Source organism: Procambarus clarkii, chromosome 17 (assembly GCF_040958095.1).
Source record: "Procambarus clarkii isolate CNS0578487 chromosome 17, FALCON_Pclarkii_2.0, whole genome shotgun sequence".
Taxonomy (NCBI): Eukaryota; Metazoa; Arthropoda; class Malacostraca; order Decapoda; family Cambaridae; genus Procambarus; species Procambarus clarkii.
In genome coordinates this window covers 40,476,744-40,498,688 of record NC_091166.1, presented here as the reverse complement: position 1 = coordinate 40,498,688, position 21,945 = coordinate 40,476,744, and the positions used below count along the sequence as shown (strand labels likewise).

The following is a 21,945-nucleotide window of genomic DNA, read 5'->3' as shown; positions in this document are numbered from 1 at the left end:
ACCACCACAACCACCATCACCTATTTCCACCATCATAAGTAATATATATATATATATAGTATATATATATATATATATATATATATATATATATATATATATATATATATATATAAAATTTGTGAGGGTACCACCTCTGGTGCCAATGTGGGGACCCATAGCCTCGGAGAAGAAAATAAAAAGTATTCAGAGGAGACCTTGTGGTCTCTCACTGAACACTAATATTATCTTCTCCTACCACCCACACACATATATATATATATATATATATATATATATATATATATATATATATATATATATATATATATATATATATATATATATATAATATTATAACTGGAGTTATAAATAAATAATTGCCTGTTGCGAGCCATCAGAGCCGAGGAGATCATGTACCAGTGTGCTGGGAGCGAGGAGGTGGGTGACCTGTACCGGGCCCGAGCCTACGTCAGAGATAAGATGCTCACCGTAGTCACCATCCATGTGAGTACTGTACCCCCTACCCTCACTGTACTTCCCTCACCATCCTTATAAATACTGTACCCTTTCCCCTCACTGTACCTCTGTCCCCTCACTGTGAGTGCTTCAGTCTACTCTTGACCTCACTCATATACACCAATATTGTTTATAGTAAACAAACTTGAACACCAAATGAACCACCACCTCTGTGGCCACCACCTTCGTGTGGTCACGGCTGTGGTATAAAAACAATATGAGAAGAGCTAACCGTGCCGCCCCCTCCTTCTCCGTCAGCGGCCGCCCTTCGTGTTCCTGGAGGTGAACTCTACGGGCCACATCCTCCACCGGGCAGGGTTCGCCTTCGACATGCTGGAGGAGCTGCAGAGGAAGCTGGGCTTCAGGTACGGCTATCTCCGCTCCCGGACGGACTTCTTTCCTCGGTAACATTATAATAATAATAATAATAATAATAATAATAATAATAATAATAATAATATAATAATACACAGAGAGAAATGACACTAACGTCAGATTAGTGTAAAATCCTTTCCGGTTTCAATGAGAAAATCCGTAGGAGAAGTGATGAGGATTCGAACCTATGCGCCGGGTGTTCCCAGGCACACGCCCCATACAACTAGCCCAAGACATGGAAAAAATATTACAACCTGGTGTTCTACTGAACCCACGATGGTTCCTGAGACTTCCACTGAAGCCAATAAGAAGACATATAAGCATATACGGATCCCATACATAGTATGTATATGTGGGCAAGAGAGAGTTACATATGTGGACGTAGTATACAGTAAACTTCCTCCCTGCAGGTACAGGCTGGTTTTGCCTTGTGACGGCAACTGGGGCAACAAGCTGCCCAACGGGTCCTGGGATGGCATGGTTGGTATGGTCATTAGGAAGGTCAGTCCCACCTCTCCCCCTTCACTTGTCCACACACACACACACACACACACACACACACACACACACACACACACACACACACACACACACACACACACACCACCTCCACCCATCCCGACCACCCTAGGCTTATGAGACTACAAAAGTCACCCATCGCCATGCACAGTTGCGTGAGGCTGGCCCCAAGGCTCCCAACCTTAGTAACACAGACAAACTTTCTAGTTTTATAAGCTGATGGGATACCTGGTAGTGCTCGGGTCTCTGTTTACCTCTCTGGCTGTGTCTATCTGTGCGTCTCTCTCTCTCTCCCTCTTTCTCCCATTCTCCCTCCCTTCCTCCTATTCCCACTCCCTTCCGTTTTCCCTCCCTCATTCTCTATCTCACATTCTTATTCCCTCTCATTTTCTGTACCTCTCTCCCACCTGTTCTTTCTCCTTCATATTCTCCCCCTTCCTCATGTTCTCTCCCCGTCCCATTCTCTCTCTCTCTTCCGTTCTTTCTCCCTTCATACCTTCCAATGTCTTTCTCTCCCTCTATCCCATTCTCCCTCCTTCTCTTTCTCCCTCTTGATCTATTTTTCCACTTCGCAAAACGTGCACAAGTAACATTAAATCGACATTGATTCAGCATCAATAACAGCTAGGAAATTCAATAGTCAATATTCTATTGACAATCAAACCCATACTTAAGTCGTTGGTTGTCGCAATAGGAGTCACTCCTACTTCAAGAGGGGCATGAGGGGTCGACCACAACCAGCCTATGACACTCGCCATATAATCACATATCACCCTCAAACGTTTGGTGAGGTTAGCCACAAGCGCCTGGCCCCCAACCTCGTACAAATTCTCTCCTATTAATACAGTCATAATCATTTTTATATTTGATGTTAGTTTATACACTAATATAAAGTTTATACACTTTGTACACACAAGTGCTTATTACGAACCCCAAACAAAAGTCGCCTCATATATATAGATGGTAAAAATGTCATGTGCGGTAAACCTTAGATCATTTTAGCTTGCTTAGAATGTTAGCTTTCCTCCTTATACATATCTACTAGTTAGTCGCAAAACCATTATACTGCATGCATAATTAGCTATTTCACTGCCTGTAAGAGTAGATATTCCAATACATGTACGATTAGCTATTCCACTGCATGTTCGATTAGCATTAACAAACTGAATTTAAGAGTATGGATGTAAGTAACCGCATATCTAATAATAAATATATTGTTATCGTTACTGATCAGAATGTGATGCAAAGGTTTACAATGTGTTATATGCGCTGCAGGAGGCGGACCTCGGCGTGGCCCCCTTCACCATAACCCTGGAGAGGGCACAAGTCATCGAGTTTACCTTCCCTTACCACGTGGAGCCTTCGGCTATCTTGACCCCGGCTGTCAGGCAGTCCAGGAAGATTACCGCCTTCTTAGATCCCTTCCACTACCAGGTAAACAGTTCCCCGCTTAGCGTCTCACTCTTCCTGTATCTGGCCGCTTAAGTCTGATTTTGACTTTATATTGATTTGATTAAAGTTTGACATTTTTGTAATGAGATATCTCCTACTTCTGAGCACAGATAATCAAGTTAAACACTGTTATGCCTTGCTAGTAACTGGATAGGTGACTGCCTAAACAGCCTCATCTTTGTCTAGAGGGACTTCGATAAGCCGAAATTCATCCTCTTGTCCTAGACAAGAGGACACCAATATAGAGGCAACTCATATATACAGACACATCAGTATCCAGCAACATTCCGGAACTCTATGTAACCTTATAGATTACACCTAGTTCTATATATTTTCTACATTATACAGTAGGTGATCTGACTGTGAGAAGAGCGAAATGATCCTTGAGGGGTGTTTGCAGGTGTGGCTGGCCATCGCGGCGACCTTGGTGATCCTGGGGCCCGTGATGCACACCCTGGCGGGGGTGCCGTGGCTCGCCTTCCTCTACCCTCACACCCAGGTCCTCAACTGCGGCCCCGTCACCCTCCTCGGCCACTACTGGATGCTGTCTGCCGCTCTGCTTCAGCAAGGTGGGCCTTCCACCTCCCCCCCTCACCCACCCACCGGCTCCTCTCTTCTTGTTAAGGAAGATTACCCTCCCCCCTTACCCCCCCTGACTTCTTTATGTACTCCCTCTCTCTCCTCCCTATGCCAGGTAAGTCCAATACGGGCTCACCATAGCCCGTGCTGCTCGGAACTTACGTTTCGAGAAGCTGAATCTAAAACAACAACAACCCTCTCTCCTTTTTTGCTCTCTGTCTCTCTCTGGCTCACTATTCCTCTCTAGCTCACTATCTCTCTAGTTCACTATTTCTCTCTGGCTTACTATCTCTCTCTAGCCTACTGTCTCTCATTTTTTTCTCATTATTTCTCTCTCACTATATATCTTTCTCTGTATTTATCTATGGGTCGGTAACTTCGGGGTTGCTGGAGTTCGAACGTTTCAAGTTCGACAAAAGAGTATGACACGTCCGGACCACATGCACTCCCCGGCAGGTGTTGTGTACCCCATGAACGCTGCGTCGCGGGTGGTGTTCGGGGCGTGGATCACCGGCGTCATCGCCCTCTCCTGCGCCTACACCGGCGTCCTCATCTCCTTCCTCAGCGTCCCCAAGACAGAGAAGCTTATCCAGTCCCTACACGACCTGCCCAGTCAGGAGGAACTCAAGTGGACCTTCGCCAGGGGCTCGGCTCACGAGGCCCTCTTCCTCGTGAGTAGCTTCCTCGCTACACCAGAGAGAGAGAGAGAGAGAGAGAGAGAGAGAGAGAGAGAGAGAGAGAGAGAGAGAGAGAGAGAGAGAGAGAGAGAGAGAGAGAGAGAGAGAGAGAGAGAGAGAGCGAGAGAGAGAGAGAGAGAGAGAGAGAGAGAGAGAGAGAGAGAGAGAGAGAGAGAGAGAGAGAGAGAGAGAGAGAGAGAGAGAGAGAGAGAGAGAGAGAGAGAGAGAGAGAGCGAGAGCGAGAGAGAGAGAGAGAGAGAGAGAGAGAGAGAGAGAGAGAGCGAGAGCGAGAGCGAGAGAGAGAGAGAGAGAGAGAGAGAGAGAGAGAGAGAGAGAGAAGAGAGGAGAGACGAGAGAGAGAGAGAGAGAGAGCGAGAGAGAGAGAGAGAGAGAGAGAGAGAGAGAGAAGAGAGAGAGGAGAGAGAGAGAGAGAGAGAGAGAGAGAGGAGAGATGAGAGAGAGAAGAGAGAGAGAGAGAGAGAGAGAGAGAGAGAGAGAGAGAGAGAGAGAGAGAGAGAGAGAGAGAGAGAGAGAGAGAGAGAGAGAGAGAGAGAGAGAGAGAGAGAGAGAGAGAGAGGAGAGAGAGAGAGAGAGAGAGAGAGAGAGAGAGAGAGAGAGAGAGAGAGAGAGAGAGAGAGAGAGAGAGAGAGAGAGAGAGAGAGAGAGAGAGAGAGAGAGAGAGAGAGAGAGAGAGAGAGAGATGATTGTAGCAGGCAATGCAATACTTGTATTAAGGTGTGATGTGTGATTAACTTTCAGGATAAAGAAGCGGACGGGATCTACGCCAAGATTGGGTCGCCCTTCCGTAGTGACCACAGCGGCTTGGCCTCCAGTAATGCTCAGGCTGTAGCCATGGTCCTTCGCGGCACTCATGTCTACATCAAGGTAACCTCCTTCTCCCTCCTCCTCCTTCCTCCTCCTCCTTCCTCCTCCTTCCTCCTCCTCCTTCCTCCTCCTCCTTCCTCCTCCTTCCATAACTCCATCTCCACCAAAACCAAACACTTCATTACAACCAAAGTGACCTAATACCGTTTTATAATTAATATTTGCACTATTATTATTAAATATAACAGCAAAAGAGAGTAGTCCTGACTGGGTTGTATTCAGAGGATGGCAAACATCACCATTACACATTTAATACCCTTCAAATCAATCACCTTATTAGCCTTGGGATAAAGGGGTCAAAACTAAATACAAATATTCCACTTTCTGTAACTCCTTATATTCTTTCTTTTAGGACAACTGAGAGCGGTAAGATATTAGGGATTACATCACCAACCACTTGTGGCTACTCTATCCTGGCCAGGTTCTGGTGGAAGATCCCATCCAGTTTGGTCTAAGAGGTCTCGCTGTCAGCTTAACCTCTCGGGTTATGGGCATGGGACGGGTGTGGGGTTGGTGGGCATGGGATGGGTATGAGGACTGCCCCACAGCTGTTGCAGTATCACCACAAATATCTGTCCCATATATAGAAACCATCAGGCCTACTATTGAGTACACGTTACTATTAAGAAATTAAAAAAAAAATGTAGCCCTCGAGTTGCAATATAATTTATATCATCTTCCAGATCCTACTGGGGAAATTTTCAGATAATATTAATTAAGAAACTTTGCAGATCCTTTTGGGGAATTTTCCAGGTAATGTAGAAAAACATCCCACTTCCTATTGATGAACTTTCCAGCTTACAATCCCTGTACTCCTGTATGTGAGTTTTGCCTCCTGCAGGAGCGCTCGTACCTGGACTTCGCGATAGAGGAGGACTATCACCGCTCTGGCAAGTGTAACCTGGATATCGCCCCCGTCGAGTTCTTTCCCGCCGGATTCGGCTGGATTCACCGCAAGAACGACACCATCGGCCAGCTCTTCAACAGGGAGTGAGTACACTCCTCTCTCTCGGCATTCCGTCGCATTTTTAATAGGGAAATCACCCTAAAGGGAGTCATCTCACTAAAGAGGGAGTCATCTTAAATGAAGGAATCACCCTAATTGGGAAATCACCCTAAATGGGGAAGCGCTCGGGGGTCGTAGTCCTAAGGGCCCGACATCCAAATACATAAGAACACAAACTCACCCTCGCAAACACCCGCAAGCAATAACAAAATGCACAGCCCTAAAGAGATCTTATCTCCTCAGGTTCATTAAGATGCAACAAACGGGACTTTTCCGCAAGTGGAAACTTAAATACTGGCCCAAACCCAACGAGTGTACAGGGAGAGGCAGGCGGTCCAACAGTAAGGTAAGCCTCACTACAGCCACACAAGCACTCAGGTGTATAATGATGTATTACATCCCCCACAATCACTGATATTTATAATGACATACACTACATCCCCACAATCACCGAGATATATAATGGTGTATGGTATATCCCGCTCCACAATGGCAATGAAATATATAATAACATATGATATAACCCCCATAAGCCCTGAGAAATGTAATTATGTATGGATTCTCCCAGAGCCACTGAGAAAATATAATATATGGTATACACCCTAACAAGCACTAAGATATATTATGACATATATATATATATACCCTCCCCCCACACGCAAAAATATAACCCCCCCCCCCACAATCACAAGCAAGCACTAGCAAGCACTATAACCCAAGCACTAACGTATACGATTAATATCAACAACACAACATCAACTTACTGTCATCAATACCAGTGATATACAACACTTGGTAACACCATGGTGCTCGGTGCTAGCTTCACTAACACCCTCCCATCATGGGGTGGTGGTGTTAGCTCTACCACCACCACCACTACAACCACCACCACCACCACCACCAGCAGCAGCACACGACTCAACACCAGCACAAGCAACTCGCCATCACAACACAGAACCCACTCTATGAGTCGTGAATATATGGAACAGACAAGAAGGAAGTTGTCGAAACCAATATGATACACAGGAGCAAAAGAGTCACTTTATTGAAGTAATGGTGGTGGGAAGGTGGGGCTTAAGAGCAGATGTTCGAGCCTGCCAGTACTAGCGGTGACCACACCAGAAGGAACTAACTAACACTGCCCTTCACCGCCACAGGCGCTGGACGTCTCCGACATGTTGGGCTCCTTTACGGTCCTCGCCTTCGGCTTCCTGTGTGCGTTAATCATCCTCTTATTGGAGCTCTACCGTAAAGTGAGTAGTGTGAGGGGCAGTAGTGTGAGGGGGCAGTAGTGTGAGGGGTCAGTAGTGTGAGGGTCAGTTGTGTGAGGGTCAGTAGTGTGAGGGGGCAGTAGTGTAAGGGTCAATAATGTGAGGGGTCAGTAGTGCGTCACAAGTATGAGAATCAGCAGTGTGACTGTCAGAAGTGTGAGTCAGTAATCTCAAGGGTCAGTAATGTAAGGGGTCAGTATTGTGAGGGTCAGTATTGTGAGGTCAGTAGTGTGAGAGGTCAGTATTGTGAGGGTTAGTAGTGTGAGGGTACAGTGATGCGAATGTCAGTAGTGTGACGAGTCAGTAGTGTAAATTTTAGTAGTGTGATGGGTCAGTATTGTGAGGGTAGAGGTCAGTATTGTGAGGTCAGTAGTGTTAGTAGTGTGAGAGGTCAGTATTGTGAGGGTTAGTAGTGTGAGGGTTCAGTGATGTGAATGTCAGTAGTGTGACGAGTCAGTAGTGTAAATTTTAGTAGTGTGATGGGTCAGTAGTGTGAGGGAGCCTGCAACACGGTCAGATAATCTCTGTTCATTTCCACCAGAAAGTGAGATTACGCTCGAGGGCCACGACGAACACCAAGAGGACGCAAAGTTTGCACCGAAGCACTATATTACAAGAGCAGCTGTCCAGCCAGAAGAGTACATATGGCCTTCTGTCCGCCATTCCTGGCATTCACGCCATCCCGGTGCCATCTGTCAAGCTCATCCCACCCACACCCGTCCACCACCACACCAGCCCCTCCCCCGACTCTCACCTGTCTACCATCGTCGCCCTCGGCGATCAGGAGAACACCCGTTCACAACTGTCACCACGGATACTCGGCCCACTCAAGCACCCGCCCACATCTGAACAACATTGTTACCTTGGGTGCTCGTCCCACCCGGACACCCAATCACACCCATCCACGAGCGCACTCCAACACCCACACACGCCCGTGCATCAGCCTACTCACACACGTTCTCACACAGTTTATCTCTCACTATGAAATTAAGTCGATGTAGTCTTATAATGCCGTCATAACTAGAATCGTTAGCTCTTACAATACACACACATATACACGAAAGAGAGCAGTGGTACTAGATACAGTATCGTGCTGGGTCTTGAGAGAGTGTGCTGAAGAAGTGAGATATTCCCTTTGGTGCTGGATCACGGGAAAGTGAGCTGACTAAAATATTCCCTTTTTTCACTAAAAAGAAACATGGGGAAGAAGTTGAGTCCTGAATGAGAACCGAATGAGTAGTTATACATGTATGAAAAACTATTATTATTTGGACTGTCCAACGAATTTGGTGTTGCCCGACTAAGATTTCATTTCCCAAGTTTTAAATTCCAAATGTGCCGAATAATTACCAATAACAAATATATATATACATATATGCATTAATTTTATATTCTTAATTCCTAAACAGGTTGATAATACAAGAGACAACACAGGAATGAAAGTCACGACCAAAATATACTAGGCTGTGTTGAAAACTTATTTAAATAAAACATTATTGTTCATATTTTGCTGGAATAATAAAGCTAAAACAGCTGTAATATTATTATCATAATTATCATGATTGATCAAGAGTGCAGAGTTGAACCACCCAACTTATATCTTTTTTTCATGATTAAGTCCTACAACTCTAGACAGTATTAGAAAAATTAAGCATTTGCCTCTTAGAAAAGAAATATGACCGAGTAGTGAAAAAATATTAAATAGAAAAGAAAATGTGTATTAGAACAAATTTTTCCATTTAAAATACTTTAGAGATTATTTGAATTTGTGGGTTAATATTTGTTGCTAGATGGTTCAAAATAGGCATTTTCTTAACAACCAGCGATAGCATCATGTCATCCTATGATCAACGGAAATTAGCCTAATTATTAGTATCAAAGCATTTTAATTCACTCGCTAGCAATCATCGATCTCGTCCTCAGAGCATATCCACTACCATAAGAGACCACACACCACCCCCCTTCAACACCTGAATAGTTATCTATATATTAGTGATGATCTAAAAGCATATTACACTTCCAGTAATAGGCTGCATGTAAACTGTTAAGTGAACCTTTGTTCTAAATAGCGATTATTCTCAAGTTATAACTTTACAGTATTATAAATCGTTGCTTTAAAATTCAAAAAGTTTATGTTGAAAACGTTTTCTTTGGTTTTCTGTAAATGGAATTCTCTAGTACACTGAAATAGTTTTTGAATTCCATATTTCCCATTGTCGTCAATAATACACTTCATTACTGTAACCAAACGTAATGAACCCTAACCTACCATAATTAAACCTTCACTTAAGGTAACCTTAACCTAAAGTAACCATGGATAGAGAGTATATAAAAGCATTAATTATGTAGTCGTTATCAATCCATTCCCTTCAGCTTATTCCCTCTCGAGAACAGGTTGCAACCAGCTTACTTTCGATGGCAATGTTACAGATTTTCAGATAACTTACGCATAAGCTCATGATTCTAACAAGTATCCGAGGCGAGCACCAGCCATCGAATGTACATTATCAATTAACTGAAAGCAACAAAATGTTTACAAATCCACAAGGAAATCACAATAACATGATATATCTATGTGAAAATCTTTGGAGAGGATATTCTCAAAGTCATATCACGTTATTGTGATTTCAGTGTGTATTTGAAGGGAGAGTTTGGTGAAGTGCTCCAGTACCTTCGCCAGAGTGTAAGAGGGTTATATGTAAAACTTGGACTGGCTTCCAGTTCTGTGCCTCCAGGCTCCTGGTAGATCCTAGTGGATCCTAGGTTGTGTAAGCATTAGCATATCTCGGTCTATAGGTTAAGACGCTCATCTGGGATTACTCAGGGACGCTGGTTCCATCTCTATCCTACTCCAAGAATTTCTCAAGAAATGTTTGTTTTTATTATAATATCCAATCATGCAAGAAACCATTAGGATACAATTTTCAATCCTCAAAAAATTATAGAACCAATGGCTAATATGGATGGAATGTACAAAATATAGACTGTTAATATTAGCCTATCTAAGGCCTAACATATGAAGTATTTATGATAAATTTAGAACATATCAGTATTATACTAGGCTTAGAAAATGTAATGAACAATAATTACAAAAAAGTGCCCCAATATGATTTTGTTTAAAAAAGTTAATGATACCCATGTATTTAACTGCTATGAAGAACGATGATAAAGCCATGGCTCACGGTATGGTAAAAATACTTTATAAATTTCAGGGCCTTAAATATCAGTATTGCTTAAAGACAATAATAATATTAATGGAAAAATAACTTGGTTTACACGTAAATGACTTAATATCGACTGTTTTAGCTTCTTTCCACCAGTTGGGCCTACAATACCAAGTGACAAAATGAACTGTGATTACGAATAACATAGCTACTATAGGCCTAAATGAGGCTTCTTACACAGAGAGTAATCACACTAACGTGACTGCATAATGAGAAAATCTAGAGGAGCAGTGATGAGGGGTCGAACCTATTTACACGCTTCTTATTAACTCTACAGCTGATTATTATCATTGTATCAAAGTGATGAAGAATAAGAATTACAGGGTATTCATGTGAGACCTTTACAAAACTTGTAATCAAGGCACAATTTATACACAAAACTTAAGATAAATTCTCTCTCATTTTAGTTAACAAATGCACAATTAATGATTACTTAATTTATTTTAGGCTTTGTGGGTAAATTATGATATGATTCGGAGCGGTCAAGGATTCATGTGGACACCGAAAATGTAATCCTTATAATGGTTGTGCTCCAGTAGAATATAACTGCACATTCGGCCCAGCCTCCTGTTGTGGTAGTACTTAAAGGAAGGATACGGACCATAGTACTGTACATATACCGACGTACAACGCAATTAGAAAGTAGAAATCAGTACTATTGAATTTGGGCAAACCGGAAAAAGATTTTCTACTTATGTTGCAAAGAAAAACTATACTATCCTAACCTAACCTTCCTAATCCTAATACTGTACATTTAATATAGTAAATATGTGTGCAATACTAGACCAATGAATAATTAAGTTTGTTTTTTAGCTTCATTTTTCTCGGACTCAATAAAATTAATAGTACAAAGTTCTACTATCTAATTGCTTAGTACGACAATATTTGTACTATGATGCAAATAGTTACAAAAAGTATTATCTAAACAGGAGGATGGGTTTAGGTGCACTGTGGTGCACTAGGCTGTCTGCTCTATACACTGGAGGAATGTTAACTCTCATACCAATTTATTTGTCTTGCGACTTTCAAACTTTCTTAGTTCTCTCTTGGGGTATATTTTGTTTTGTTTTGTTTTGTTTTTCATATGGTGTAATAAAATATTGTGAGGGGTGCGCGTGCCTTCAGAGAATTGTTTGTTACTTATTCTCTGAAAGATACTTCAATGATTTATGGTTGTTAAAAGATGACTCGTGTTTCGATCTTTCCATTGATAAAACGTAAGTGAATTGTTGCAGGTGATTATTGACCACCAATATTGTCCCAATGATCTGGGACAATATTGCTCTTCACAGCCGTCAACATAAACAATGGTTCACACATTACACCCATACGGAATTCAATGGTCGTACGAAGATACTTTAATAATTTTCACTTGGTTTTCCTAAGTACATCTGCTACTTCATAACTGTTAACTGCACCAAGATAGCTATTGAACAGAAAACATGTCATAACGATTGTTAAAACTGATCTTGACCTAACCAAGCCTGGCGTATTACAACTAACCCTAAGCTAAAACATTCTAACCTAACAACATATAGTCTAAACAATAGAATGATGAGCTTTGTCGACTCGTCTTGTGGACGACTGACCGAGGACTGACAACATCTTACTGAATAGACTTGAGTAAATTGAACTTACCGTCGTGTCTGCTCGCCTGCCACCAGAAGTCTTAATATAATCGGTTTCCACACGCACACAAGACAATTAATCGTACCTTTTTCACTATTTCCACCTTCCACTGTATCTCTGGTTAAATATAATCACCATGTACAAATGGTAAATGCGAGATATACCATTTTATCTATAAAAAAAACTGTCCCATCACCAAGCGCTCCAAACGTAAACATCTTCGGAGTTCGAAAGCCTTGATGTGTCATGTGGATTGAAGATTTACGTACATTTAGTCTTTAGAATTCAAAGCAATTAATAATATAAATTTGTAAATATATATTTGCTAGTGAGAATGCATTATTACACTTGAACAAAAAATAGGTTAAAAGAAAACGATAATAAAATTACTATTAAAATACATGAGGAAGCCAAAGCCGATGCGTAAGGTCAGGGATTGAGATGGGTTATTGTACGAAGTCATCGCCATGCTGTGTTCGGTCAACCTGGCGTGCACCTCACACATGCCTTCAACACCACCCGCACTAACTTAATTAACATCGGTATTTTTTCATATATAAATTTTATATTGGTATTTATTGGCGTTTCAACATATGAAATGCATGTAAAATCCGTTGACTGCTGACCACAATGAAACTGGTCATTTTCAGATTTTGGCTAACTGTTGAATTTAGGGTAATGAAAGAAATACCATTAATGTTTATATAACTATAATATATATGTACTGAATATAGAACAATAATAAAGCTAAAAATATTCAGCTTAATATGAGAAAGTAATGGATATTAATATTAGAATGTTTTTGATCTTCACAAAATTTTAACAACATTTACAAAACAAAATCAATATATATATATATATATATATATATATATATATATATATATATATATATATATATATATATATATATATATATATATATATATATATATATTTTTTTTTAACTGCAATTATATATGTTCTCTTTAAGAAATTAATTATCCAAAGATAATGATTTTTTTATTAAATTTGTGTTTGATACAAAACAAAATATTTGTTTCTAATCCAAAATAAACAAGTTGATGGATGAACAGAACCACGTTTACATAAGAAAAGAGAATGAATATGCTAATATAGAAAACATTCCAGTATGAAGTGTTCACCATCAGATGTGATAAATAACGAGTATGATGGTAAACCTCAACAAAATATATATATACAGTTTGATAACACAAGCGTCTACCGTCATGCTGGTGTATTTACAGCATATGGTCTACTGATATCCTAGCGAGGCGGCTATTATCTACAACAAGCTTCATATATTGCCAACATATTATAATGAATCCAGTTCAGTTCCTATAGTTGTGAAGAATAATTTACGTCATTACTATTTAATGTTCTGGTCGCTATGTTTTAATCTGCCTATGTTGTATCTTGAGTAAATGTCTAAGAATTAATTATCAAAAGAAAGTGTATAGCCAGAAAGGCTATATAACACCTCCTGCTATATAGCCAGGCAACCCGTTCTCGCAAATTTAATAAGTCAATATTGACTTATTAAATATGTGCATAGGTGACATACTTAACATAATAGTTTCCCTTGAAAAGCTTCATAGAAAACACCGACCTTACCTAACCTACTTAGTATGTTAAGATAAGCATCTTATTGCTTCGTAATTACAATTATTACCTAACCTATACCTATAATAGGTTAAGTAACAATTGTAATTACGAAGCAATAAGATGCTTATTTTTACATACTAAGTAGGTTAGGTAAGGTCGGTGTTTTCTATGAAGCTTTTCAAGGGAAACTATTATGTTTAGTATGTCACCTATGCACGCAACTAATAAGTCAATATTGACTTATTAAATTTGCGAGAACGGGTTGAGCCAGGAAGCCTATACAGCAGGAAAGCTATGTCACTAAGGTGGGCAGAACAGAGTTCCAAAAGTACTAAATTCATGGAACTTGGTACGTTATGAGTGCCATGACTAGGAAAGTCGGTCCTTGTTTCAGCTAGGGCCGAAATGGGGAGCAATTTTAGTGCCCGACGTTCCTCGGTCCTTTAATTAAAATATGAAATACTAGGATTGTATGTTATTTACAGATACAAAAGTCAGTATTTCTGAAAAGATCAGGACTCAGTGACAGCCATTTTGAAATGATAGTCTTCTTGAAAAGAAGTAAAGCACCCAGTTTATTATATTTTTCTAGTTTCGTTACATCGCTTATATTTAATGTAAGGACAGAGGGCCGAGTCGATCATAGTTCCTTCCTTCTGAAAGAACCGTGACTGACTGAGTTCATCGGTCCATTTTGAGGACCGGGTACCCATCTTCCATCACAGAGTATTCAATAAGTCAGAGTATTCAATATGCCCTCTGAATGTCAATATCAGAGCAGAAAGACAAGCGATGTTAAAGGAATCAGGTTCTCAGATTACTGTATATTATTGTATTTGATTAAGGAATTAAGAATTGAATTCCTGCTTAGAATAGAATAACGTCTCCTTTTTTTCTGATTTTCATTATACAAACTTTATTACGTATTACGTGCAAATTTTTTAAAAATGACTGTAATATTATATATAATACCTCTGTTCAAGTTAGTACCTATTCTTATGTATTTTTAATAATCAAAATTAATTAAGATTTTACTTCAAATATACTACCATTTAAAAATCAATGGCTAGAATACAATACAATAACATGAAATAGTCATATATAACACGAGATTAAATATTATCATTGTATTATAAGACACTTTAAGAGCAAGTAAAAGGGTGAAATAACACAGCAAAACGTTAGTCATGAATTAATATGTAGCTATGGTCTAATATATTGTATTTACTGCTACTTCAATACAAATATAACTTTAATCAATTAAATTATTGTTCTTCACAAGGAGCATTTCTCATGTTTATGATAACTCTGTGCTTTTTACTTAATTCAGGTCATTTCAAAACTCTTCAAAAGTTCAACTAACAAGTTAATACAGTTTTAATTAAACATTACCCCTTGCTCATCATCCCATTTAATTATTAAGGTGTAATTTTTTTCATACAAAAATATTTTTAACTGCTTCATTGTCTCTGATTCAAGCAAGCCTCAATTATACATAACTTCTTCATGGTTCACTAGCTTTGATTCAACACAGCTTCAGCAATACACAATTACTTCAGCTTTTGACTCAACCAAACCTCAAGAGATATATACACCGAGAAATACATCCAGCGTCTTGACATATATATATATATATATATATATATATATATATATATATATATATATATATATATATATATATATATATATATATATATATATATATATATATATATATACGCAGTTTCCTTTAGTCCTGCATTACGTTTAGAACTAAAGTATACTTGATGGTTGCTCAATAAGCGAGTGTAGTGGCTTTATTAACCCTAAAGAGGTTGGCAGGTCTTAAGCCCAACATCAAACCAAAGCCAAGCCTCGGTATTACAAATACTGTTTCATAGTTCCTTATCACTGATTCAACATAGCTTTATGTTGAAATAATGATCATCAGGTTGCGAAACTTTAAGGACTTGTCACCTAGGAAAAACAATGATTCATGGTTTATATTTCTAATCTTATAAAATAAACTACAGTGTTTCAGTTCTTAATAAAACTAGAATTCGGTTTCTCTCACCTTTCAGGTGGGAAAGATGTTCACCTCATCAGATATTCTAGCTTTGCGAGATACCTCACATTGATCTCCTTGTTTCCTAGTTCACCTCACTTTCATATTTTGTTCTGGTTTACCTACTTCGCCTTGATTTATTAGTTTATCTCGCCTTGTTATCCTGGCTTATCTCAACACATCTTACTGTCCTCGTTTACCTTACCTTCCCTTGTTATATTGTCAGCTCGCTTTCTTTTTGAATATCTCACCTTCCTTTGTTGTCCTGCCTTAGTTCACATAATCCTGTTATATTGGCTTAATTCACTTCATATTGCTATCCTGGCTTAGCTTACTTCATTTGATATTCTGGCTTAGCTCAGCTTGTTATCATGACGCAATTGTTAACCTCATCTTGTTATCCTGACTTTCTACTTAACCATACACACTACATCCTGGCTTATCTTGACCTCACAGTGACCCTACTACACGACGCTTTCAATCCTGTCCAGCCATGAAGGTCCTGAAGAGGCGTAGTGTTGGTATAGGTTTTAGATGCTTCCTTCAGCACAGCTTGCTCTGTCTCGGTGTTGAAGGTTCAGAAGGAGCTCTCGTTGTAGAAGGCTGGGGAAGGACAGACCTCACTTAAGGAGATTGGGGGAGAAGATATCTCGTTGTAGGAGGATGTGGAGTAGAGATCTCGTTGTAGAAAATTTGAGAGATGAGATCTCTTTGCAGAAGATTGGAGAGAAGAGACCTCGTTGTTGAAGGGAAAGGGAGTAGGAGCTCTCGTAGTAGGCTGAGAGGAAGACTCAAGTGAGGCCCTCTACAGCATGGCTTCATCAGTCTCCTCAATGAAGGTTGGGGAAAATGACCTCTCGTTGTTGGGAGTCGTGGAGACGGGCCTCTGATCGCCGTTAGGGTAATCAAAATCATCTTCCTTCTCCCTCGTGAGGCTATCGCGGTTGTACTCCGTCTTCCGCAATATTCCCTGCACATAACAGTTAACTCACTTTAAAACAATGCAAAACATTTATTTCAGCATAACAAACCTATGCAATTAAAAAATACAAAACATAATTAAACCAAAAATTTATTATACGAAATGTTTCCAGATTCACGAAAGCACTTATGCAAACTCTTACGAACCTGTACATCTTTTCTCAATCTTTGGCGGCTTTGTTTCTAATTATTAAACAGTTAATGAGCTCCGAAGCACCAAGAGGCTGTTTATAACAATAACAACAGTAGAATGGGAAGTTTTCATGCTTGTAAACTGTTTAATAAATGTAACCAAAGCCGTCAAAGATTGAGAAAAAATGTACACGTTCGTAAGTGCTTGCGTAAGTGCTTTCGTGAATCTGTCCCCAGGTCACGACGAAAGGAAGTCGGGTCACATGACAGGAAACAAGTGGGATGACGTGAACAGAACATTTAACTGTCATTGACAGTGACAGATGAAGCCTCCTTGCGGCAAACAATAAACTTAAATTGCTAAATCTATCATGAGAATTACTCATACACTTTAAATATATTATATGTAATATTAAAAGCAATTTCGTTGATAATGAAAAGCCTCACTGATGCGTTGGTCACCGACCTCAACACCCACACTAGACGAACATTATACACAAATCACAAATCTTGCACCGGAAAAATATAAGTTTCAGGTTTGTAAACTTACCATTTACGCAATAAAGAATGTCAAATGTACACTTTTAATACAATTCTTATTGACAGGTATTGTATGCGCGGTGCAATATGACCCGTTTTTGCACAACAAGCACAAGAATGCAACTACAAGCTTCAAACGAAATTGCAATATCAGTCATGTATAAATCACCGATAACATTAATTGAGCACAAAACGAGATTATAGCTGGTAGATGAAAGCCTTTCAGCTACAAATAGCTTCAGAATATCAGCCAGAAACCAGCAGACAAGCAGCGTAAGCCAGTGAAGGAGAGTGACTCCACCCTGGCGAGGATCCCACCCACCCCTCCACAACACTGCCTCTCACAGCCTCAGGTCTTCACTCTCCTTACACTCTCTCACTAACTCCTCCAGCACGAGAAATTGGAACATGAGCAGCAATCTTAATTATAAGGAAAACACTAGACATCGTGAGGATTGGAGTTGCATCTGTGAGCGGTAAAATCCTCGCCAGAGTTGAGTTACTCTTCGTCCTGCCATGTTACTCTAAATACAAGTGGAAGAGAGGCAGAAGCATCACACCTGTATAATCTGACCACTGTCCTCCGCCAGCTCTCCACACATCTCTTTAATACGCTCCCTCAGTTCCTCCACGGGCGTCATCTACAAATACATCATGGCTATTCAATACTCTTCCTTGCGCGCTTCAAACTCCTATCAAATGACAATCACAAAATATGCATCTGACGAGGATCTCTGGTTCAGTCAGTTGTGAGGCAACTGCGCCACTAGCCTCATGGTGGTGTCTCTCCCTATTGTTCTCAACACTCCACTCTCTGTAACTACTTATTATTACATTACTTTTTATATTAAACGATTGTAATTGCTCTGCGGATGTTGACTCCTCTGGCAAATAAATATATCAATAATTTGTTCTGTTTGGAGATGCATTTACAACTAAATATCGACCCCAGCATTTGTCACAAGATACATTGTGTGTAATAATAAAACAAATTATACATTAGTTATCATGCTGATGATCACTAACACGCAGGGTACTCATAAATCTTATTTGAATGCGTAGATACCTTCAACGGTCTGTAAACATGTCAGGCACAGACTATTAGGCATAAATATCAGCTATAAAATTAAGCCAAACCTCAGCTTGTCGTGCAGCGTTGCAATAAAACACGTTTTTACAAAAGCACAGAAACTCAGAACTACGAAGCTGCAAAACTAATTAAAGTGTAAATGTACTATCAAAAGAAAATATGAGTGCATAAAATAATACAAAAAGCAGAAATATCGTAGATATTCAGCTGCGAATTGCTTTAGAATACCGGTGTGAAGCCAGTGTGAGGCAGGCAGCGTTAAGCCAATAATGGAACTTCACTCCACGCTAGCGAGGCTTCCCCCACAACACGAGCGTAACAGCGCCAGCTCTCCCCTCCACTCTGACATAATTTCACGTGTGAATGAGGAAATGTGTAGCAAATATGCAAATCTCCCAATCTGTATGTCCTTTCACCTAATATATCTCATTTTTAACACAATCTGTCACAATTGTGGGGCTTTAGTGAAAATTAATATTGACGTTTTCTGAGCATGGGTTAGGTGAGTAATGAGAGATCCGGACGTCTCTGGTTAGACAAATCTTTTTAGGCGTGTCAAATAGTGAAAACAGACTGGAGCATCACGAGGGCTTGAGAAGGTGGCAGAGCAGCCCGTTCTCCTGAGCGTTCACAACGTCACTAAACTGATGTATTCAATTGCCGGAACCTAACCTACCCGACGACCCACGAACAGAAAACATGGCATCACGTCAATTTCGCGAGTCGCTACCATTTGTGTGTGTGTGTGTGTGTGTGTGTGTGTGTGTACTCACCTAATTGTGCTTGCGGGGGTTGAGCTTTGGCTCTTTGGTCCCGCCTCTCAACTGTCAATCAACTGGTGTACAGATTCCTGAGCCTACTGGGCTCTATCATACCTACATTTGAAACTGTGTATGGAGTCAGCCTCCACCACATCACTTCCTAGTGCATTCCATTTATTAACTACTCTGACACTGAAAAAATTCTTTCTAACGTCTCTGTGGCTCATCTGGGTACTAAGTTTCCACCTGTGTCCCCTTGTTCGTGTCCCACCCGTGCTGAAGAGTTTGTCTTTGTCCACCCTGTGTGTGTGTGTGTGTGTGTGTGTGTGTGTGTGTGTGTGTGTGTGTGTGTGTGTGTGTGTGTGTGTGTGTGTGTGTGTGTGTGTGTGTGTACATCAGTTTCTGGCCTTGGGGAATTTAGACGTCAAAATAGGCTGTGCTACTCAGGAAAACGGGTACAAAGCAAAGAGTGACGGGAGCTTCGCCGGGAGTGGAGCGTGTCGGCGCGCAGCACTACGGAGTTATTAACCTCCTGCAGCCTAGGTACCAGCACCACACCTGTGTATCCTGGGCTGTGTCCTCCACTGGTTGGGCAGCTATTTCTCGGATACGTTCCATCATTTCTTCCAGGGGCGCTATCTACAAGTACACTGTGGTTACTAATATAATGTATACGGTGCTGGTGGCTCTTATAACATTACAACCATAATCATTATGCATACCTTGACTGATCACAATAACAACTTATATCATATATATATATATATATATATATATATATATATATATATATATATATATATATATATATATATATATATATGTGTGTGTGTGTGTGTGTGTGTGTGTGTGTGTGTGTGTGTGTGTGTGTGTGTGTGTGTGTGTGTGTGTGTGTGTGTGTGTGTGTTAGAAAATATTGAAGTATACGATGGGGTCGAACCTGCATAACTTCAGGTACGCGGGTTCGATCCCTTTTCATGGCCTCAATATTTTTCTATTACGACATAATAATGAAGAGAGTGGTGAGAGGAGAAGGACGAGGCTTGCAAGTCACCAACCTGATCCTCGCAGTCAGTGGCAGGGCTGGACTCGTCAGCATTTTCCTCGTTCACTGGATTTTCACCCTACAAGTAGCCAGGAAAACATACAACACCTCCTGAGCCACGATTCATCAAGCATTTATGTGTCTACTTACGATACCTTTACATCTTTTTCTCGATCATGGCGGCTTAAGTCTGTATTTATTAAACAGTTGACGAGCTTGGAAACGCTGCGATGTCGTAGACCCAAGTTTTTTATTGTTTTGGAAAACCTCGTAGTGCTTGAGAGCTCATAAACTGCCGATTAAGGCAGCGTCTGGGATGCTCTTGGATGCAGGTTCGAATCCTCGTCACGGCCCTTGTGGATTTGCTCATAAACTCTATAATAAATGTAAACTAAGCCGTCATGATTGAGTAAAGTTGTACAGGTTTCGTAAGTGCTTGATGATTCCTGACCTGGTCACAACTCCTCTAACCTATACTTTTAAGTTTATAAGAAATATGTCACATCATGAAGCTATCCTGACTAGTGAGAGTATTACAAATGTAGTTATCCCACAGATGATTATATTCACGGCCGTCAGTGGAGTAATACCCAGCCACAAAACAAATAAAAATGTGTGTAAAATCATGTGAATAATCACACATTTTCGAACCGGAGTGATCAATCAGTTTCCTTCTCTTTTCAATTGTGAACTTTTAATAACCAATTCATTCTATTCTCGATCTTAAGTAAATCTTAACTCAAAGCCAATTTCCAATATATATATATATGTATATATATATATATATATATATATATATATATATATATATATATATATATATATATATATATATATATATATATCCACAGAGAAATATGAAAGGAGGTGAACGTTTCGGCTTGTTAAAGCCTTTGTCAACACCAGACTGACTGTCAGTCTGGTGTTGACAAAGGCTTTAACAAGCCGAAACGTTCACCTCCTTTCATATTTCTCTGTGGATTTTCCGCATAAAATGATCAGTGTTTTGTGATCGTCAATTGCATATATATATATATATATATATATATATATATATATATATATATATATATATATATATATATATATATATATATATATATACGTTTTTATATATATATATACGACATATATACATATTTATATATATATACGACAACGTTTTTTTTAAATTTTTATATATATATATATATATATATATATATATATATATATATATATATATATATATATATATATATCCTCCTACGACTGCCCCGGCGTCGGAAGTACGAAGAAATCTACAGCCTCTAGGAAACAAACTTCCCCTTATTTCCTCTTAAGATTTGAGGCAGTACCCAAGAGACGTAGCTCTTTCCCCGCAAGTAACACTAGGTGAGTAGAGTGGAAGTGAGGGGGGAGATGGTGTTAAGCCTCACCTGGAAGTTGAAGGTGCCATCATCACCTCCACCAAGAGCGGATGCCCGGGCCTCCATCTCCTGTATGGCCGAGTGGTTAGTCTTGCGGAGATGCTTCCTAAAGTCATGTGTCCCCTGGTCTTCCTGCTCAACGTTGTTGCTGTAGACACAAGATACATACTTTACTCCCCCCTCCTACACCGTTATTCACAGAACACTTACGTCTCCACTT

The 21,945-nt window shown here is 40.0% G+C and overlaps 2 protein-coding genes and 1 long non-coding RNA gene across 3 annotated transcripts in view; 1 reads left to right on the top strand and 2 right to left on the bottom strand.

The window, feature by feature from the left end:
- The window catches only part of LOC138365524 (uncharacterized), a 31,453-nt gene extending 19,159 nt beyond the window's left edge, over window positions 1–12,294 (bottom strand). The window contains exon 1 of the long non-coding RNA XR_011228872.1: window positions 12,125–12,294. This is a non-coding gene — a long non-coding RNA (uncharacterized lncRNA). The remainder of the gene's footprint in view (window positions 1–12,124) is intronic.
- On the top strand, window positions 380–8,801 carry LOC123772464 (glutamate receptor ionotropic, delta-1). Its single transcript, XM_069325876.1, has 11 exons — window positions 380–486; window positions 757–863; window positions 1,284–1,374; window positions 2,668–2,826; window positions 3,245–3,413; window positions 3,880–4,094; window positions 4,860–4,985; window positions 5,827–5,975; window positions 6,235–6,337; window positions 7,149–7,244; window positions 7,804–8,801. Exons 1-11 carry the CDS (start codon window positions 394–396, stop codon window positions 8,245–8,247), a joined length of 1,752 nt encoding a protein of 583 aa, XP_069181977.1. The 5' UTR covers window positions 380–393; the 3' UTR covers window positions 8,248–8,801.
- Window positions 12,295–14,252: 1,958 nt separating the features above from the next.
- Window positions 14,253–21,945, bottom strand: part of LOC123772461 (neither inactivation nor afterpotential protein C) — a 39,260-nt gene continuing 31,567 nt past the window's right edge. The window contains 2 exon segments of the mRNA XM_045765651.2: window positions 14,253–16,737; window positions 21,735–21,873. Coding sequence (XP_045621607.2) covers window positions 16,573–16,737; window positions 21,735–21,873 — 304 coding nt within the window. The 3' untranslated portion in view covers window positions 14,253–16,572.

What these genes read in the sequence shown, in the direction of transcription:
- LOC123772464 (XM_069325876.1), top strand. Translation starts at nt 394, where the DNA reads ATGTACCAGTGTGCTGGGAGCGAGGAGGTGGGTGACCTGTACCGGGCC. An exon ending in TAGATCCCTTCCACTACCAG is followed by an intron (nt 2,827 to 3,244) that starts GTAAACAGTTCC and finishes GGGTGTTTGCAG; the next exon opens with GTGTGGCTGGCCATCGCGGC. An exon ending in TGCCGCTCTGCTTCAGCAAG is followed by an intron (nt 3,414 to 3,879) that starts GTGGGCCTTCCA and finishes ACTCCCCGGCAG; the next exon opens with GTGTTGTGTACCCCATGAAC.